The 15,545-nt window shown below is 44.8% G+C and overlaps 1 protein-coding gene across 1 annotated transcript in view; it reads left to right on the top strand.

Moving 5' to 3' along the window:
- Positions 1-15,545, top strand: part of LOC124803368 (protein disconnected) — a 607,629-nt gene that overhangs the window by 545,289 nt on the left and 46,795 nt on the right. The window contains exon 5 of the mRNA XM_047264554.1: positions 9,835-9,894. Within this exon, the coding sequence (XP_047120510.1) occupies positions 9,835-9,894 (60 nt within the window). The remainder of the gene's footprint in view (positions 1-9,834; positions 9,895-15,545) is intronic.

The raw sequence follows: 15,545 nt of genomic DNA on the forward strand, positions 1-15,545 counted from the left end.
CATCTCGACTGCTAGTGATAGGAGGCTGTTGGGATCCAGCACGGCGTTCCGTATTACCTCCTGAACCCACCGATTGCATATTCTGCTAACAATCATTGGATCTTGACCAAAGCCACACATTTTCCAGTCCAATGACCGCCACTCTTAGTCTTTCCTAAAAGTAGTTAGATAGCTAAGGGCTTTTCTTGTTGACTTGCAAAGTCAAAGCGAGTTTGGCGATCGTTATTTAAACTAGATTAATAATGTAGCAGAACTGAGAGAGAATAATACGGGTCAGCCAATAAGCAGTATTTTATTTTCTATTTGACGTTTCGAAATACCTAACACGTTCTACATTCGTGCAGCCAGACCATGCATACATCTCCGGCATGTTACTGTAGGCCTGATTCCGCTCGGTTTGCAATGAACTGCGCCACATACCGTGCGTAATAAGGACACTGCGCAGTTTTTTTAAAGCTTTGACAAGAGACATTTACCTGACGGGATATTTTATGCGCGGTATCCCATGTACCCATTGCTACCGAATAAATTTGTCTCGAGCGCTGTAAATCGCCAAGAGTGCGTGGGTTCTGACCTCTGCCACGGATGTGTCTTCGCGCGACGCCACGAAAGCTCCGGAGAACGGTCGAAGGGAGCGTTTCATCGCGGGGAGTACTTATGTTGAGGCAGAAGTTCGGCAGGAACACAGCTGCGTGCGACTACTCGTAGCATAAAACGCGAACAGAGCCAGAGAGAGAAGCGTGGAGCGTAGAGCGGTGCCGGCGCTGCTGGCAGTGCATCATAGCGCGGCTCGGGGCGCGCGTGGCGTGATTGGGGCGTGCATGTTTTATGGCGGGCCGCTCCAGCCAGGCCGGGCGCGGCTGTTTTATTCACAAAGGTCGGCGGGCGGGCAGCGGGCGCCGCGAATGCGCGATGCCCGGCCAGCTGACCGCGCTCGGGTCGATACCGCCAACTAATATGCCGGCCGCGCAGTCAGTCACGCCGGCCGCTCTCCGCGACTGGAGGCCGCCGCTCGATTCTCACTGCGCGAGGGCCGCCTTTTAACGTACTACAAAAACAAATCATTTCATTCCTTCTCCAAATATTCAGCGTTAAAATTCATACACTGCACTCAGGTGACAAAAGTCATGGGATAACCTCCTAACATGGTGTCGGACCTCCTGGCGTAGAGCAGCAACTCGTCGTCGCATGGACTCAACAACTCGTTAGAGATCCGCTGCAGAAATATTGAACCGTGCTGCCTCCGCAGCCGTCTGTAACTCCGAAAATGTTGCCAGTACAGGACCTCTCGATTACGTCGCATAAATGTTCGACGGGATTGGACGATCTAGGTGGCCAAACCATTCGCTCGAATTGTCCAAAATGTTCATCAGACCAACTGGAACAATCGAGGCCCAGTGATGGCGCAATGTCATCCATAATAATTCCGTCGTTGTTTGGTCTCCACGTAGCTGAACATAAACATCTCCAGTCAATGACTGGTTCACTTGGACCAGAGGACCCGCTCCATTCCATGTAAACACAGTCCACGCCATTATGCACAGTGGCTTGTTGACAACTTGGGTCCATGGCTTCGTGAAGTCTGCGCCACACACCAACCCTACCATCAGCTCTTACCAACTGAAATCGGGACTCGTGTGACCAGGCCACGTTAATTCAGTGCGTCTAGGGTCCAACAGATACGGTCGCGAGTCCAGGATAGGCGCTACAGGCGATGTCGTGTTCTTAGTAAAGGCACTCGCTTCAGTCGTCTGCTGCCATAGCCCATTAATGCCAGACTTCGCCCCCCTGAGCTAAAGGATGCGGTCGTCGTACGTCCCACATTGATTTCTGGAATGGCCGGTCGCTGTGGCCGAGCGGTGTAGGCGCTTCAGCCTAGAACCGCGCGACTGCTACGGTCGCATGTTCGAATACTGCCTTGGGCATGGATGTGTGTGAAGTCTTTAGGTTTAAGTAGTTCTAAGTCTAGGGGACTGATGACCTCAGATGTTAAGTCCCATAGTGCTCAGAGCCATTTGAACCATTTTTTTTTTTTTATTTCTGGGATTATTTCAAGCAGTGCTGCTTCTCCGTTAGCAATGGCAACTCTACGCAAACGCCGCTGCTCTCGGTCGTTAAGTGAGGGCCGTCGACCACTGCGTTGTCCATGGTAAGAGGTAACGCCTGAAATTTGGTATTATCGGCACGTTCTTGACACTGTCCATCTCGGAGTTTTGTATTCCCTGTCAATTTCCAAAACCGAATGACCCACGAGCCTGGCTTCAACTACCATTCCGCGTTCAGAGTCTGTTAATTCCCCTTTTCCGGCCACAGTGACATCGGTAACCTTGTCACATGAATTTGCTGCAAACCATTTCTCGAAATAACTCCTCCACTCCGAAGTTGATACCTCAAAAACATACTTTTTAAAAGATCAACTTCCCCATGTGTTGTGCACATATACAAATTATAGGTGTTCAATAAGTAATGCAACAGATTGGGTTTTTTTTTCGGACATCACGGTGGTTTATTCAGGATTCCAATACACCATAACCGAAGGCGGTGGCGCAGTGGCTAGCACACTGGACTCCCATTCGGGAGAACGACGGTTCAATCCCGTTTTCGGCCATCCTGATTGAAGTTTTCCGTTATTTCCCTAAATCGCTCCAGGGAAATGCCGGCATGGTTCCTTCGAAAGGGCACGACCGACTTCCTTTCCTAATCCGATGAGAGCGATGACCTCACTGTTTGGTCTCCTCCCCCAAAACAACCCCATCCAACCATATTATTCTCCAGTCTTTTGGCTACGAAACCCTATTTTTCAATACAGTCTCCATCCAATATGATGGCCTTACGCCACCTTCTGGGAGGGCCTGTATGCCTTTATGCTACCACTCTACTGATTGACATCGGTGCCAAGGTCTTGCATCGAAACACTTTTTACCATTGGCATTAAGGACCCATGTTTCGTATCCATAAAAGAAGACGGAACACAAGCGTGTTTCAACAGTGCGGACCTCTGCGCTGTTCATTATCGCTCTGTACTGCTGGATGTCGGTAAGCGGCTTCATAGCCAGTCGCACTGGCGTGATCCTTCTTGTTACCTCATCTTCACAGCTTGCCGTGTCACAGATGGTTGATCCAAGACAAAGAAAATGCTCCACTGCCAGTTCCTTTAATCGACCTGCGAGTTGGACCTGTGCCCCTCGATCGACTATCATGAGTTTGGACGTGTTGAGATTAATGTCTAATCCGTATGATGGACTCTAATGTCATTTACTTTAGTTAGTAGCCCAAAAAGTTCGACTCCGCTGCTGGCTAAAAGCATGGTGCCATCAGCAATCGAAAGTAGTGCTGACTTCGATACATCTAAGGACTTCTCTGTCTTCCGGAAAGACAGAAGTCGAACCCTTCGAGTCATATCGCGCGCAACTCAACTTAGGCCCTTTGCTGTTTCTTATCTATATAAGCGACTTGGGAGACAATCTGAGCAGCCGTCTTAGGTTGTTTGCAGATGACGCCGTCGTTTATCGACTAGTGAAGTCATTCGAAGATCAAAACAAATTGCAAAACAATTTAGGAAAGATATCTGTATGATTCGAAAATTGGCCATAGACCCTAAATAACGAAAAGTGCGAGGTCATCCACATGAGTGCTACAAGAAATCCGTTAAACTTCAATTAAACGATATATCAGTCAAATCTAAAGGCCGAAAATTCAACTAAATACTTAGGAATTACAACTGCGAACAACTTAAATTGGAAGGAACACATAGAAAACGTTGTGTGGAAGGCTAACCAAAGACAGCGTTTGATTGGCAGGACATTCAGGAAATGTAATAGATCTACTAAGGAGACTGCCTACAATACGCTTGTCCGTCCTCTTTTAGAATACTACTGCGCGGTGTGGGATCCTTACCCGATAGGGTTGACGGAGTACATCGAAAAAGTTGAAAGAAGGGCAGCACGTTTTGTATTATCACAAAAAATGCGGGAGAGTGTCACTCAAATGATACAGGATTTGGGCTGGACATCATTAAAACAAAGGCGTTTTTCGTTGCGACCGAATCTTCTCACGAAATTTCAATCACCAACTTTCTCCTCTGAATGCGAAAATATTTTGTTGACACCGACCTACATAGGAAGGAACAATCACCACGATAAAATGAGGGAAATCAGAGCTCGCACGGAAAGATATAGGTGTTCGTTCTTTCCGCGCGCTATACGAGATTGGAATAATAGAGAATTGTGAAGATGGTTCGATGAATCCTCTGCCAGGCACTTAAATGTGATTTGCAGAGTATCCATGTAGATGTAGACGAACTATAAGAACCGGTGATGGCCGATCTCCACAAAGTTCGTCGCCGGCGGAAACACGACCACAACAAAAATCTGGTAACCAGTTGCAAGCTGTGTTATCCAAAGTGATCGATTACCACGAGTAGAAAGAAGCTATTAGAGCCGTCATAGATACGATGGCTGTTTATGGAAACCGTAAAAAGAATTACCTAACGAAAACATGCTGCTTTTTGGGTTCCATACCTCAATCTGTAAAAGTGGAACTCTTATAGATTTTTTTTTCTGTCTGTCTGCCTATGCATCCGACTGTTAATAACCCTTTGTCTCAGGGTCAGAGAGACGTAACAAGTTCAAATTTATGTCACATATTACAGTCTGTGGTCCCTTGGCGGTGTAAAATGATTATGCTTCTCAGCCAGTGCGGCAAAAGGTTCGGTCATTTATGTCACTTATTTTGATGCTCGAAAACTCACTCATCAAAACCTATAGGATACCTCCTATTGACCTAGAAGCAAGGTTTCACAGCACAAGTAAAGTCATTTATCATGAAACTTGTTAAATTATATCACTTAAAAAATCTTTTTGGCATTTAAACACACATTGCATTCATCATGCGACAAAAGCGTAATAGTTACTGCATGCAAACATAAGATGTGAGCTGCAACCATGTTTTAGTAAGTAAATAAAAAATATTTTATTAAATGTTCCCTGTGTATGTATGGTTCTTCTAGGTTTTTTTATGACCGGGTGAGGAACTACTGTGGAGAATTAATACGATCGCGAGTGCTACTCGCATCTGGACAATTATATTTCTATATCAGCCCTATTTTTTTTCTTTAAACGTCCACTGCAAACAAACAAATCGTTTAATTTCTCTGCTGCCGTTGTTTTAACAATAAAATATGACAATTTTTAAAACAAAAGTAATAGTACATCACTCAATGCCACCTAGAGGTCGTTTGTAGAAACTCTTGGAGCACCACAGTGCTACTTTAAGCTAAAAAAAAATCTGAGTGTGACAGATGTAAAAGGGAATCTGAACGAATCTGGGGCACGCAGGAGTACAATCACGTCAGCAATAGAAGCTACATTAGTAGGTCCACGAGGAGCCAGCGTAGTGTTTTGTGTTAGCGCTGCCTACCTGTTCGTACAGCCTTTTGAGCGCCGCACCCCTCACCCTTCCGGCACGTGTCTGCGGCTACCTGGCCACACGTGTGCGCCACGCGCCACGCCTGCTCAATAATCCATCGTGGGCAGCACAATCATATCCAGACGCGGCGCACCGCCTCACCTGCAAATCGGTGAGCGCTCCTCAATATTTCAGCACCCGCCCAACGCTACCGCGCGTATACCTGCGAGGCGCGGGTCGGCCTGTAACAGATATTGCGCATTAAAACTGAGTAGCTGGCTGCCACAGCCGGTTACCCCACACACAAAACGCTGAGGAGCGTGTCACAACGTGGTGGTGTTCAAAACCGATTTAACGTCAGCGGCGGAGTGGTAAGGTAGACAAATTGCTTACGCTGGGTCCTTCTTTTACCATATATACTGTCACAAAAGAAATCGCAGCACCAAAAAATTATTCATGTAGAGTAATGAAATTTCAGGAATACATTTGTCTAGGTAACATATGTAAGTGGTTAACGTTGCAAGATCACAAGTTAACGTAAGCGCGAGATACGCCATTGCAAATCCGAAATGCTAGTACGTTAATAACAGGTGTAACCGCCAGAATGTTGAAAGCAAGCATGCAAACGTGCATGCATTTTGTTGTACAGGTCCCAGGCACTTGGTCGGTCAACACAGGTTCGGTTAATGCTGGTTGTGGATACTGCTAGAGTTGTCCGATGATGTCCCACATGTACTCGGATGGAGACAGATCCGGTGATCGAGCAGACCAAGGCAACATGTCGACACTTTGTAGAGCATGTTGGATTACAACAGCGATATGTGTGCGAGCGTTATCGCGTTGGAATGCTGTTCAGGAATGCCAGCACAACACGTCGAATCAGCAGACTTGGCCTCTGCAGGTTTATCTGCTGTGATGCGTGCTTCACTCTAGCACAGAGCAGTCTTTTTTATGATGTAAAAGTATAATTTTACGATTAGTAATAATTCCTTATTAACATTTAGAATGGGTCATGCTAGGACCATACCCAATATTGTGCTTATTTTCATATCGCTGTAGATAATCAATCTGAAGATGCTCCACGAAGGCGAAACGCGTTGTTAATAAAAGAATACATTGTAACCAAGACTGTTTTATTTCAAATATTCTACCTACGGGTGCTTTCCAAACGGCCTAATGGAGTGGAACATATTTTGTTAGTTATTTTCATCCGAAACCCTATTATTGTTAGAGATCCATATGTTGAGGAGCTACAGGTAGTGTAGAGTGTAACTGCTGGCGTGCGAGACTGGGAGGCAAATCATACCCGAAACGAATCGGCGCGACGGATTAACGTCCTGGTATCCAACCCAAACTCAGTGTGGTTTTAGGCGGTTTTCCACAATCGTTTAGGCAAATTCTTTCCCGGTCCCCAGTCTCCGCTATAGAAACTACGATACACCAACAGTTAAAATACGGCAACATGAAGAGCAAATTTTAAATGATCCACTGACAGATCTCGCACACTAATTTTTCTTCCATTAGGTTAACCGACGACTGTAGATACAGACTGGGGGGGGGGGGGGGGCGAGATCTGAGCTCGTAGATGACGTCAGTACCCCCATCCTGACTCTCAATTTCAGATATCTGTTTACTTTGAAAACGAGTTATTGTGTTGTTTCCTGTCATACTCTGCGTAAGTAGAACACAGTTCATGACCGCTCAACTGGCTGTAGCGCAGAGCCCAGTGGAACAAACACGCCCTTCCTGATGTTAATGACGAACTGAACGGCTAGCCACAACAAGTCCAGAGCGTAGGAAAGTCGTATTCAAGCGTATACACAACAGTCCAGGTAGCAATCCATAGCACAAACGTAATACAGGCGAAGTCAGGACTCTACTGTTGAACGACGCGTGACTAAAGGCTTCAAAGAATAGCGAGCGACCGCATAACAAGTGTCAGGCCGCGGTGTTTCCAGGCAGTCTCGCGCCGGTGGACGGCTCCACGTGACGTGCATGCCGCGGCGGCGCCACTCGCTGGAGACAAGAGTTCTCTCTTGACCTGTTCTCTATATTGATACTGGGGCTGAGAGGCGAATCCGAGTCATGGCCGGATACTAAAATTTGCGCTCCGTTCCAATAAAAGCTAGTTTCTCACGTATCTCATTGTTTATGACGTCATATCTGCTGAACTACGTATCGTAGAATGACGAAAATTTGCAGGTATGTTCAGTGGTATAGGGTGATTCGTATTAATGTTTAAGAACTCCCTAAGTGAAGTAGATGACGCTGAGACGAGTAATTTGATATAACACACGTCGGGTAGCGAATGCTGAGAAAAAGCCCAAAGGTGGATAACAAACAGAACACGAACGTCATCAGATGACGTACCTCGCCTCACGTGCTGTGGTTGGGCTTGTCGATCGTACTCTTGCTGGTAGAGGCGGCGCTACACATCGCTCCGCTAGGCTGCTCTGTTTTCGTAAATGTTAACCTATTCATCGTAGTATTGGAATACTTCTGCCGCGCGCACTGCCGCATCACACCGGGCAATCCAGGAATGAATACAGAGTACCCTAGCGGAGCAATGTGTAGCACTACCCCCAACCGGCGAGGGTAGGATCGACAAGCCCAACCGCGGCACGTGCGGTGATTTACGTCATCTGCTGACGTCACATGTTCAACGTTTGTGATCCACTTTAGGGGTCTTTCCCGACATTTGCGACCCTGTGCGTCTTATATTAAACCACTTGTCACAACGTCATGTACGTCACTCCGGAGGGTTTTTAAACGTTAATAAGAGTCACCTCTGCAAAATGTGTTGGGAATAGGGTTAGTAGAAAAGCAAAGTAATAAATTAAAATGACATGCCTGATGCTGAAGTTTTGCTCTATGAGCAGTGACAATGTAGTGAGCGATAGTCTTTCTTCGTTTCGTTATTCTGAGGGTCACGTCAGCGAGGAAAAGTTCCGAAAAAGTTTGAAATTACGTGTGTGCTATTTGGTGATAGTCGTCAAGTGCTCTCATTTTCAAATACTGGATAAATATAGTCTGGGTAATTGGTGCGCTGCGACTTACGCTCCCTCATGACATACACACACTTTCTAACTTTAATATGTTTACCGTAAGATTATACCTCCTAACCCTTTGCGTCCCAAAATATTGAAAAATATATAATTTTAAGAATTTTCATATATTAACTTTTATCATCATCATAAGCAACGAATACAAGAGGAAATCGGTAAATAGTAAACAGTTGTTTTAAGGATGTATTACAGGATGAAGCCCCTCCACGCCCACATAGGCATCATGACCAACAAAAAAGGTCTACTACCATCTCCACATAGGGATTAGTATTCACTAAGTGAGGTCTCGCAGGATGTGGGTACTGCAAAGTTTGCATATGTGTGGTTATCATGAACCATTAATACGCACTCATCAGAAGATAGACTGAGTCGAAAATTGAACGAAGGGAATGATTTGAAGGGTAAAGGAAAAAAGCTGACAAGGCAAGAGTCAAGGGAAAAAAAACCTGCTATAGTCGTGTCCCTTAGTAAGAGCCAATAGCGGATTGCTTGCTCTCTGCGACAGATTGGGTTCATTTGTAACCACTAGAAGGTACAGTTTTCAACCACCCATCATTTCATGTGATATACTGAAAAGAAATTTTGCGTTTATCGTAAATAATATCCCACATCTCGAAACTTCCATGAACTCATAACGTCTGAAATAGATGATAGCCGTAAATAACTAGCAAGAACGGGCCTAAAATTTAATAAATCTTACATGAAAATTACATACCCTCTAAGTGGCTTCATTTCACTGACACTCATAAAATCAGTAGCACAAACTTTAATTTACATTAAAGTAACTTAGATATACGAGTACTTATTTTCACTGTGATCTCCTCAATATGGCCATTAAAAAAAAAAAAGGTCGTATGTCAGAATCTCCAAAAACCCCTTAGCACAACCTCAGCGCCAACTGTTGCTTTGAGCGCTGTAAGTGACTGCTACAGCGCACTACATTCGTAGAAGTACCTCATTGCAGGAGTAGAAGTCGCTGTCTTACAATATCATCGGTGGTTTCATGCGAAAGGTACTGGTACTTAAAATAATAATAATAATAATAATAATAATAATAATAATAATGCTGTGATTTCAGGAAAGAACTACTGGTATTCAAAGGGTCAGTGAGTAGATCATTACCCCATTTCAATTTTTTTTAATTCGGCCAATAATTCTATCAATTACTGAAAATCAAGTCATTCTTGCCGCTGGGAGCCCTCGGGCCCGGAGACTGGGTGACGGTTCCTGCCGTTACCTAAATTTTCAAACCATGAGACACATCGGATCCCGTGCGGCAGTATAATAAACTCAAGGAAACAAGAGATAAATTGTTGACTGACTTCAATTGACTCGGCTAGGCTGACGGCTTCTTCTGTTGCAGGGGTGGAGCGGGGAGGCGACGCGGCCGGAGACCACGACGCGCTCTCGCCCACACGCGCAGGTGAGTCGACACGGCAACGCCGAAAAGGAACACCTCTCCGCATTCACAAGGGAATGTTCCCAGGTGTAAATAAACTACATTGATGAAACTTGGCAGAGCTCTTACTAGTCTTTGCAGAATGTGACGAATTTTGCAAAATAGGGGGCGTTTCTCAAAACTACTATGTAACACAACAATCTGTACCATATTTTAAAATTAATGAAGTAAGCAATGGCATGGAGAACCCTCCGTTAACCATCGTAAAGTGGCATATACTATTATTACCCTTCCTTAAGATCATTAAAATTCTTTTTTGCTAAAACACTCCTTAAAAACTGAATCTGAGGTATGATTTACACAAAGGTGAATTAAAAAAATAAAATAAAAAAAACGGATAATAAACAGTGCACATGGCCGGTTCCTGTAAGTCTGTCAACGTCTGAATGGAGATTGTCAAACCGTGAATATTTGACCTCACACGTTCAGTATTATTGACAATAATGAAAATATTTTGAGGTCCATCAACATTGCTCATCAGTATTTCTCGTACTGACAATACGTTAATACGCATCCTCAGACGGTCAACATATTGACTGTTTGACAATATTATTGAACGTTTGAGGGCCGTTTAATGTGTTGTACTAGCGACAGGAGCAAGGCTTACTGTAAACATATTTCTCGTTCTTACTTTCAGTGTGTTTTCGTGCTCTGGCTGCGGAAGGAAACGGCAGAGAGAGAGAGAGAGAGAGAGAGAGAGAGAGAGAGAGAGAGTGGGGCAGAAGCCGGGCCATCGTTCGCGCAGAGCCGGCAGGTAAATCAGCAGATAATGCGCCGGGTGGTCAGAGAGCCCCAGGGGCCGAGCGTTGCCAGGCGACGCCCCCCGGTCATTACCGCCGCTGGTCACTCGGCCGCCACCACCCCCACATTCCCTCCTCCCACCCCAGGCAACAGCCGCCTGAGGGGGTGGGCGCCCCTGATGTACTGCTGGGGTTTCCCGCCTGCGAAACTTCGCAACGCGCGACGCTCGAGTAAGGCGCGCTCTGTGCCCACCCCAGCACTCACACACGTATGGAGATGGAGTGCCAGTATAGTTCTGTTTTATTTTCATTGTGGTCCCCGCTCCTGCAGCATTTACTTTGCCATTCTCACTTACCAGGAGGCACCGGTATCAACAAAGCCAGGAAGTTTCAGTCCTGTGTTAACCTTACTACCTTCACAAATCGAATCTATGATTTAGTCGATACGTGATGTAAAGATCGATTAATATTATCTATCTCCTGGAGCCAAGGTAGTGGTTGTCAAGTCGATGATATTAGCTATTCACTTTACAATGTACAAGACAATAATATAAGAATCTACTAGAAAATAGAACAACAGTAGAAACATTTAATTTAAAAAGTAGCATGTAAGTCTGCAATTGTGGAGCAAATACCGCTGATGAAATTTAGGAAATAAGACTCTTATTGTTTGGGTACATCCAACAGACGGTTGGTTGATCTGGGAGGAGGGGTACGGACAAGGAGGTCATTGGTCCCATCGGATTAGAGAAGGATGGGGAACGAAGTCAGCCGTGCCCTTTCATAGGAACCATTCCGGCATTTGCCTGAAGAGATTTAGGGAAATCACGGAGAACCTAAATCAGAATGGCCGGACGCGGGTTTGAGCCGTCGTCCAGAATGCGAGTCCGATGTGCTAACCACTGCGCCACCTCGCTCGGTGTACATCCAACGAATGATCCCTAGTAGACTGATAGCAATAATTGTACAGTTTTTTGAACATCTAAAAGGTAAATCTAACTGGAAAGTGCATGGGACGTAGAATAAATTGGCATAATTAGGAGGGAAATCGAAGACGGAACAAAGCTGCGCAGTGCCGATGGTACTGTTACCGACGACTGTGCCGCTAAAGCGGAGTTATTGAACGCAGTTTTCCGAAATTCCTTCACCAGGGAAGACGAATGGAATATTCCAGAATTTGAAACACGAACAGCTGCTAGTATGAGTTTCTTAGAAGGAGATACCTTAGGGGTTGCGAAGCAACTCAAATCGCTTGATACGGGCAAGTCTTCAGGTCCAGATTGTATACCGATTAGGTTCCTTTCGGATTACGCTGATACAATAGCTCCCTACTTAGCAATAATATACAACCGCTCGCTCACCGATAGATCTGTACCTACAGATTGGAAAATTGCGCAGGTCGCACCAGTGTTTAAGAAGGGTAGTAGGAGTAATCCATCGAACTACAGACCTATATCATTGACGTCGGTTTGCAGTAGGGTTTTGGAACATATGCTGTATTCAAACATTATGACTCACCTCGAAGGGAACGATCTATTGATACGTAATCAGCATGGTTTCAGAAAACATCGTTCTCGTGCAACGCAGCTAGCTCTTTATTCGCACGAAGTAATGGCCGCTATCGACAGGGAATCTCAAGTTGATTCCGTATTTCTAGATTTCCGGAAAGCTTTTGACACCGTTCCTCACAAGCGACTTCTAATCAAGCTGCGGGCCTATGGGGTATCTTCTCAATTGTGCGACTGGATTCGTGATTTCCTGTCAGGAAGGTCGCAGTTCGTATTATAGACGGCAAATCATCGAGTAAAACTGAAGTGATATCAGGTGTTCCCCAGGGAAGCGTCCTGGGACCTCTGCTGTTCCTGATCTATATAAATGACCTGGGTGACAATCTGAGCAGTTCTCTTAGGTTGTTCGCAGATGATGCTGTAATTTACCGTCTAGTAAGGTCATCCGAAGACCAGTATCAGTTGCAAAGCAATTTAGAAAAGATTGCTGTACGGTGTGGCAGGTGGCAGTTGACGCTAAATAACGAAAAGTGTGAGGTGATCCACATGAGTTCCAAAAGAAATCCGTTGGAATTCGATTACTCGATAAATAGTACAATTCTCAAGGCTGTCAGTTCAACTGAATACCTGGGTGTTAAAATTACGAACAACTTCATTTGGAAAGACCACATAGATAATATTGTGGGGAAGGCGAGCCAAAGGTTGTGTTTCATTGGCAGGACACTTAGAAGACGCAACAAGTCCACTAAAGAGACTGCTTACACTACACTCGTTCGCCCTCTGTTAGAATATTGCTGCGCGGTGTGGGATCCTTACCAGGTGGGATTGACGGAGGACATGGAAAGGGTGCAAAAAAGGGCAGCTCGTTTTGTATTAACACGCAATAGGGGAGAGAGTGTGGCAGATATGATACGCGAATTGGGATGGAAGTCGTTAAAGCAAAGACGTGTTTCGTCGCGGCGAGATCTAGTTACGAAATTTCAGTCACCAACTTTCTCTTCCGAATGCGAAAATATTTTGTTTAGCCCAACCTACATAGGTAGGAATGATCATCAAAATAAAATAAGGGAAATCAGAGCTCGAACAGAAAGGTAGTGACTTGACGATCCATACCACATGTTTCCAGTCAGCTAACGCCCAGTTCCTGCTTTACCACTGCGGGAAATAGTCTTTTGCAAGGTACCATATTCAAAATGTCATTCGCATCTAGGTTACTTCGGAATGTTCACTCGGGAGCTCACTGATACGGACCTGCGTTCTGTGGCAGCAGCAATTTCTGATAGTCTCGAAACCGACTGTAATTGACAAAATACGACAGTCGTCTCAGTTTTCTATCCACTACATTCTTTTTACAACTACTATTTTTAGGCCGCATTTTCGTTTTCCGTAGTTTTCCTAAATCGATTAAAGCGGATGCCGGAATGGTTCTCTGATAAGGCACGGCCGATTTCCTTCCCTGAACAGAGCTTCATCACTATGACCATGTCGTCGACGGGACATCTTCCTTCCTTTTTAGCACACTTGTGTACGATAATATCAGGTACTTTAACATTTCAGGATTTCTTCTTAACTGAATTAACAGCTGCAAGGATGTAAATAAACTTTAAACAGTACAAGTATTTTCCCTCCTCCTTGCTCATTCGATTTGTTTTATCAAAACGCAGTATTCTTGGTGCCTATTTTAGTTAGTTTTTTAGGTTCTCATTTTGTATGTTATCATTAAATTTGTTCTGTGGGTCTGTTATTTAATGTAGCTGACACCATATTTATATTAACGTCTGCTATCGCTTTGCGTTGCTGTCCGAAAATATTCGACGTGTATAGTAGATTACTGTAGACTTTTGCAGACACTACTATCAAAATCTTCAGACTGTTTATCTTCTGAGTTTGATGATGTCGACTCTTCTGAGTTGGTAATTTTCTGGCAATAACCACAACCCGTTCCTTGTTATCACAATTCTCGAACAAGGTGAAGGTATAGCATCTGGAGAAAATTCTGAATGATTTATGTATAATGAAAAGAAAAAGAGAGATTGTACGGATATCTGCAGCTAACAATTCGCTATGACTGGTTAACTGACACGTCAGCGACTCAGAGACACACACGGAAATAATAAGCCAGACTACAGGGGTTTTTAGTGCATTTCTTGGTGGTTGGCTTTTCGTTTTTTGTTTCTATGGTCGGCCAATCACTGTCACACTCGGTGTGATTTTAATTCCTTTTTTCTGGTCTCTGTCTGTGTCTTTCTTTTCCTGTGTCGTCTCTTCTCATCTCCATTGTTTGTTTTTATTCTTTGTAGGTGTCTCAAGTTCGTGGAAAAAGGGATCGATGGCCCTAGTAGTCTGGTCCTTCAATCCCACAAACTAACCAACCAACTACAGGAAGAGCCTAACATCAACAACTATTCATTGCTTTCTTTGTATCCTGAGCTTCTTGCACAGAGAAAGAAATTAAATGTTCTTGAGGTGGAACCTTGTAACATGCATGCTTATACGATAGGGGCTGAAATAAACTGACTCGCGATGACACTGCGCTCGAACAATCGAGATCGCCGTATAGCTCTCGCAGTTCCCTAAAGAGGCAAATAAAGAGCATTGTAGATGTAGACGTAGCCGTGGCTGTAGACGTGTAAGAAGGAGTTTACCGTTCCTGTCTATCGCTGGAGGACCTCAACGTGTGAGGGTAGCCCCCACAGCGGTCGCTCTTAACACAGGCCGTGGAGGGTTGCTTGATTTGACTAAACAAACAACTCGCAAAGGTCGGGGTGCATACCAACACACGGAAGCTATCACTGAGGGCAGAATATAGCTCAATCCATGTCCCTCCCTTCCGTTAAAACTTCAAGCTGTATATGCTGTCAGCTCTTAAATCAATGTCCACAAGAGCTTGACTCCAGTGGCGACTAAAACATGGGATGGGATGCCAGGAGGAGATTGTGAATAAATGTAACTTATTGAGAAGAGATCCACTGCTGTTCGATTTGGCCTTTGGTGATAAATCATCTGAAACATTAACACCTGTAAAATGACTGGGAGTAACCGTCCAGAGCCACCTAAAATGCAATGGTCACATAAAACTGAGTTTAGGAAAATTAGACGCGAGGCTGATATTCATTGCGCGAATGTTAGGGAAACATAATTAATTCATACACGAAGAACGTGTCTTTGAAGCACTTGTTCGACCGACTCCTGGGTATTGCTCATCAGTCTGACACCCTTACCATACTGGATTAATAGAAGCGGTAGAGAAGATCCAACAAGAAGTGGCGCATCTAGTCAGGGGGTCGTATAATAAGCGCGAGAGCATGCGCTACAAATGATGAGTTCTGCACCGCGGAAAAGTTTTCTCTTGGTATTCCGAGAGCGT

This window comes from Schistocerca piceifrons, chromosome 6 (genome assembly GCF_021461385.2).
Source record: "Schistocerca piceifrons isolate TAMUIC-IGC-003096 chromosome 6, iqSchPice1.1, whole genome shotgun sequence".
Classification (NCBI taxonomy): Eukaryota; Metazoa; Arthropoda; class Insecta; order Orthoptera; family Acrididae; genus Schistocerca; species Schistocerca piceifrons.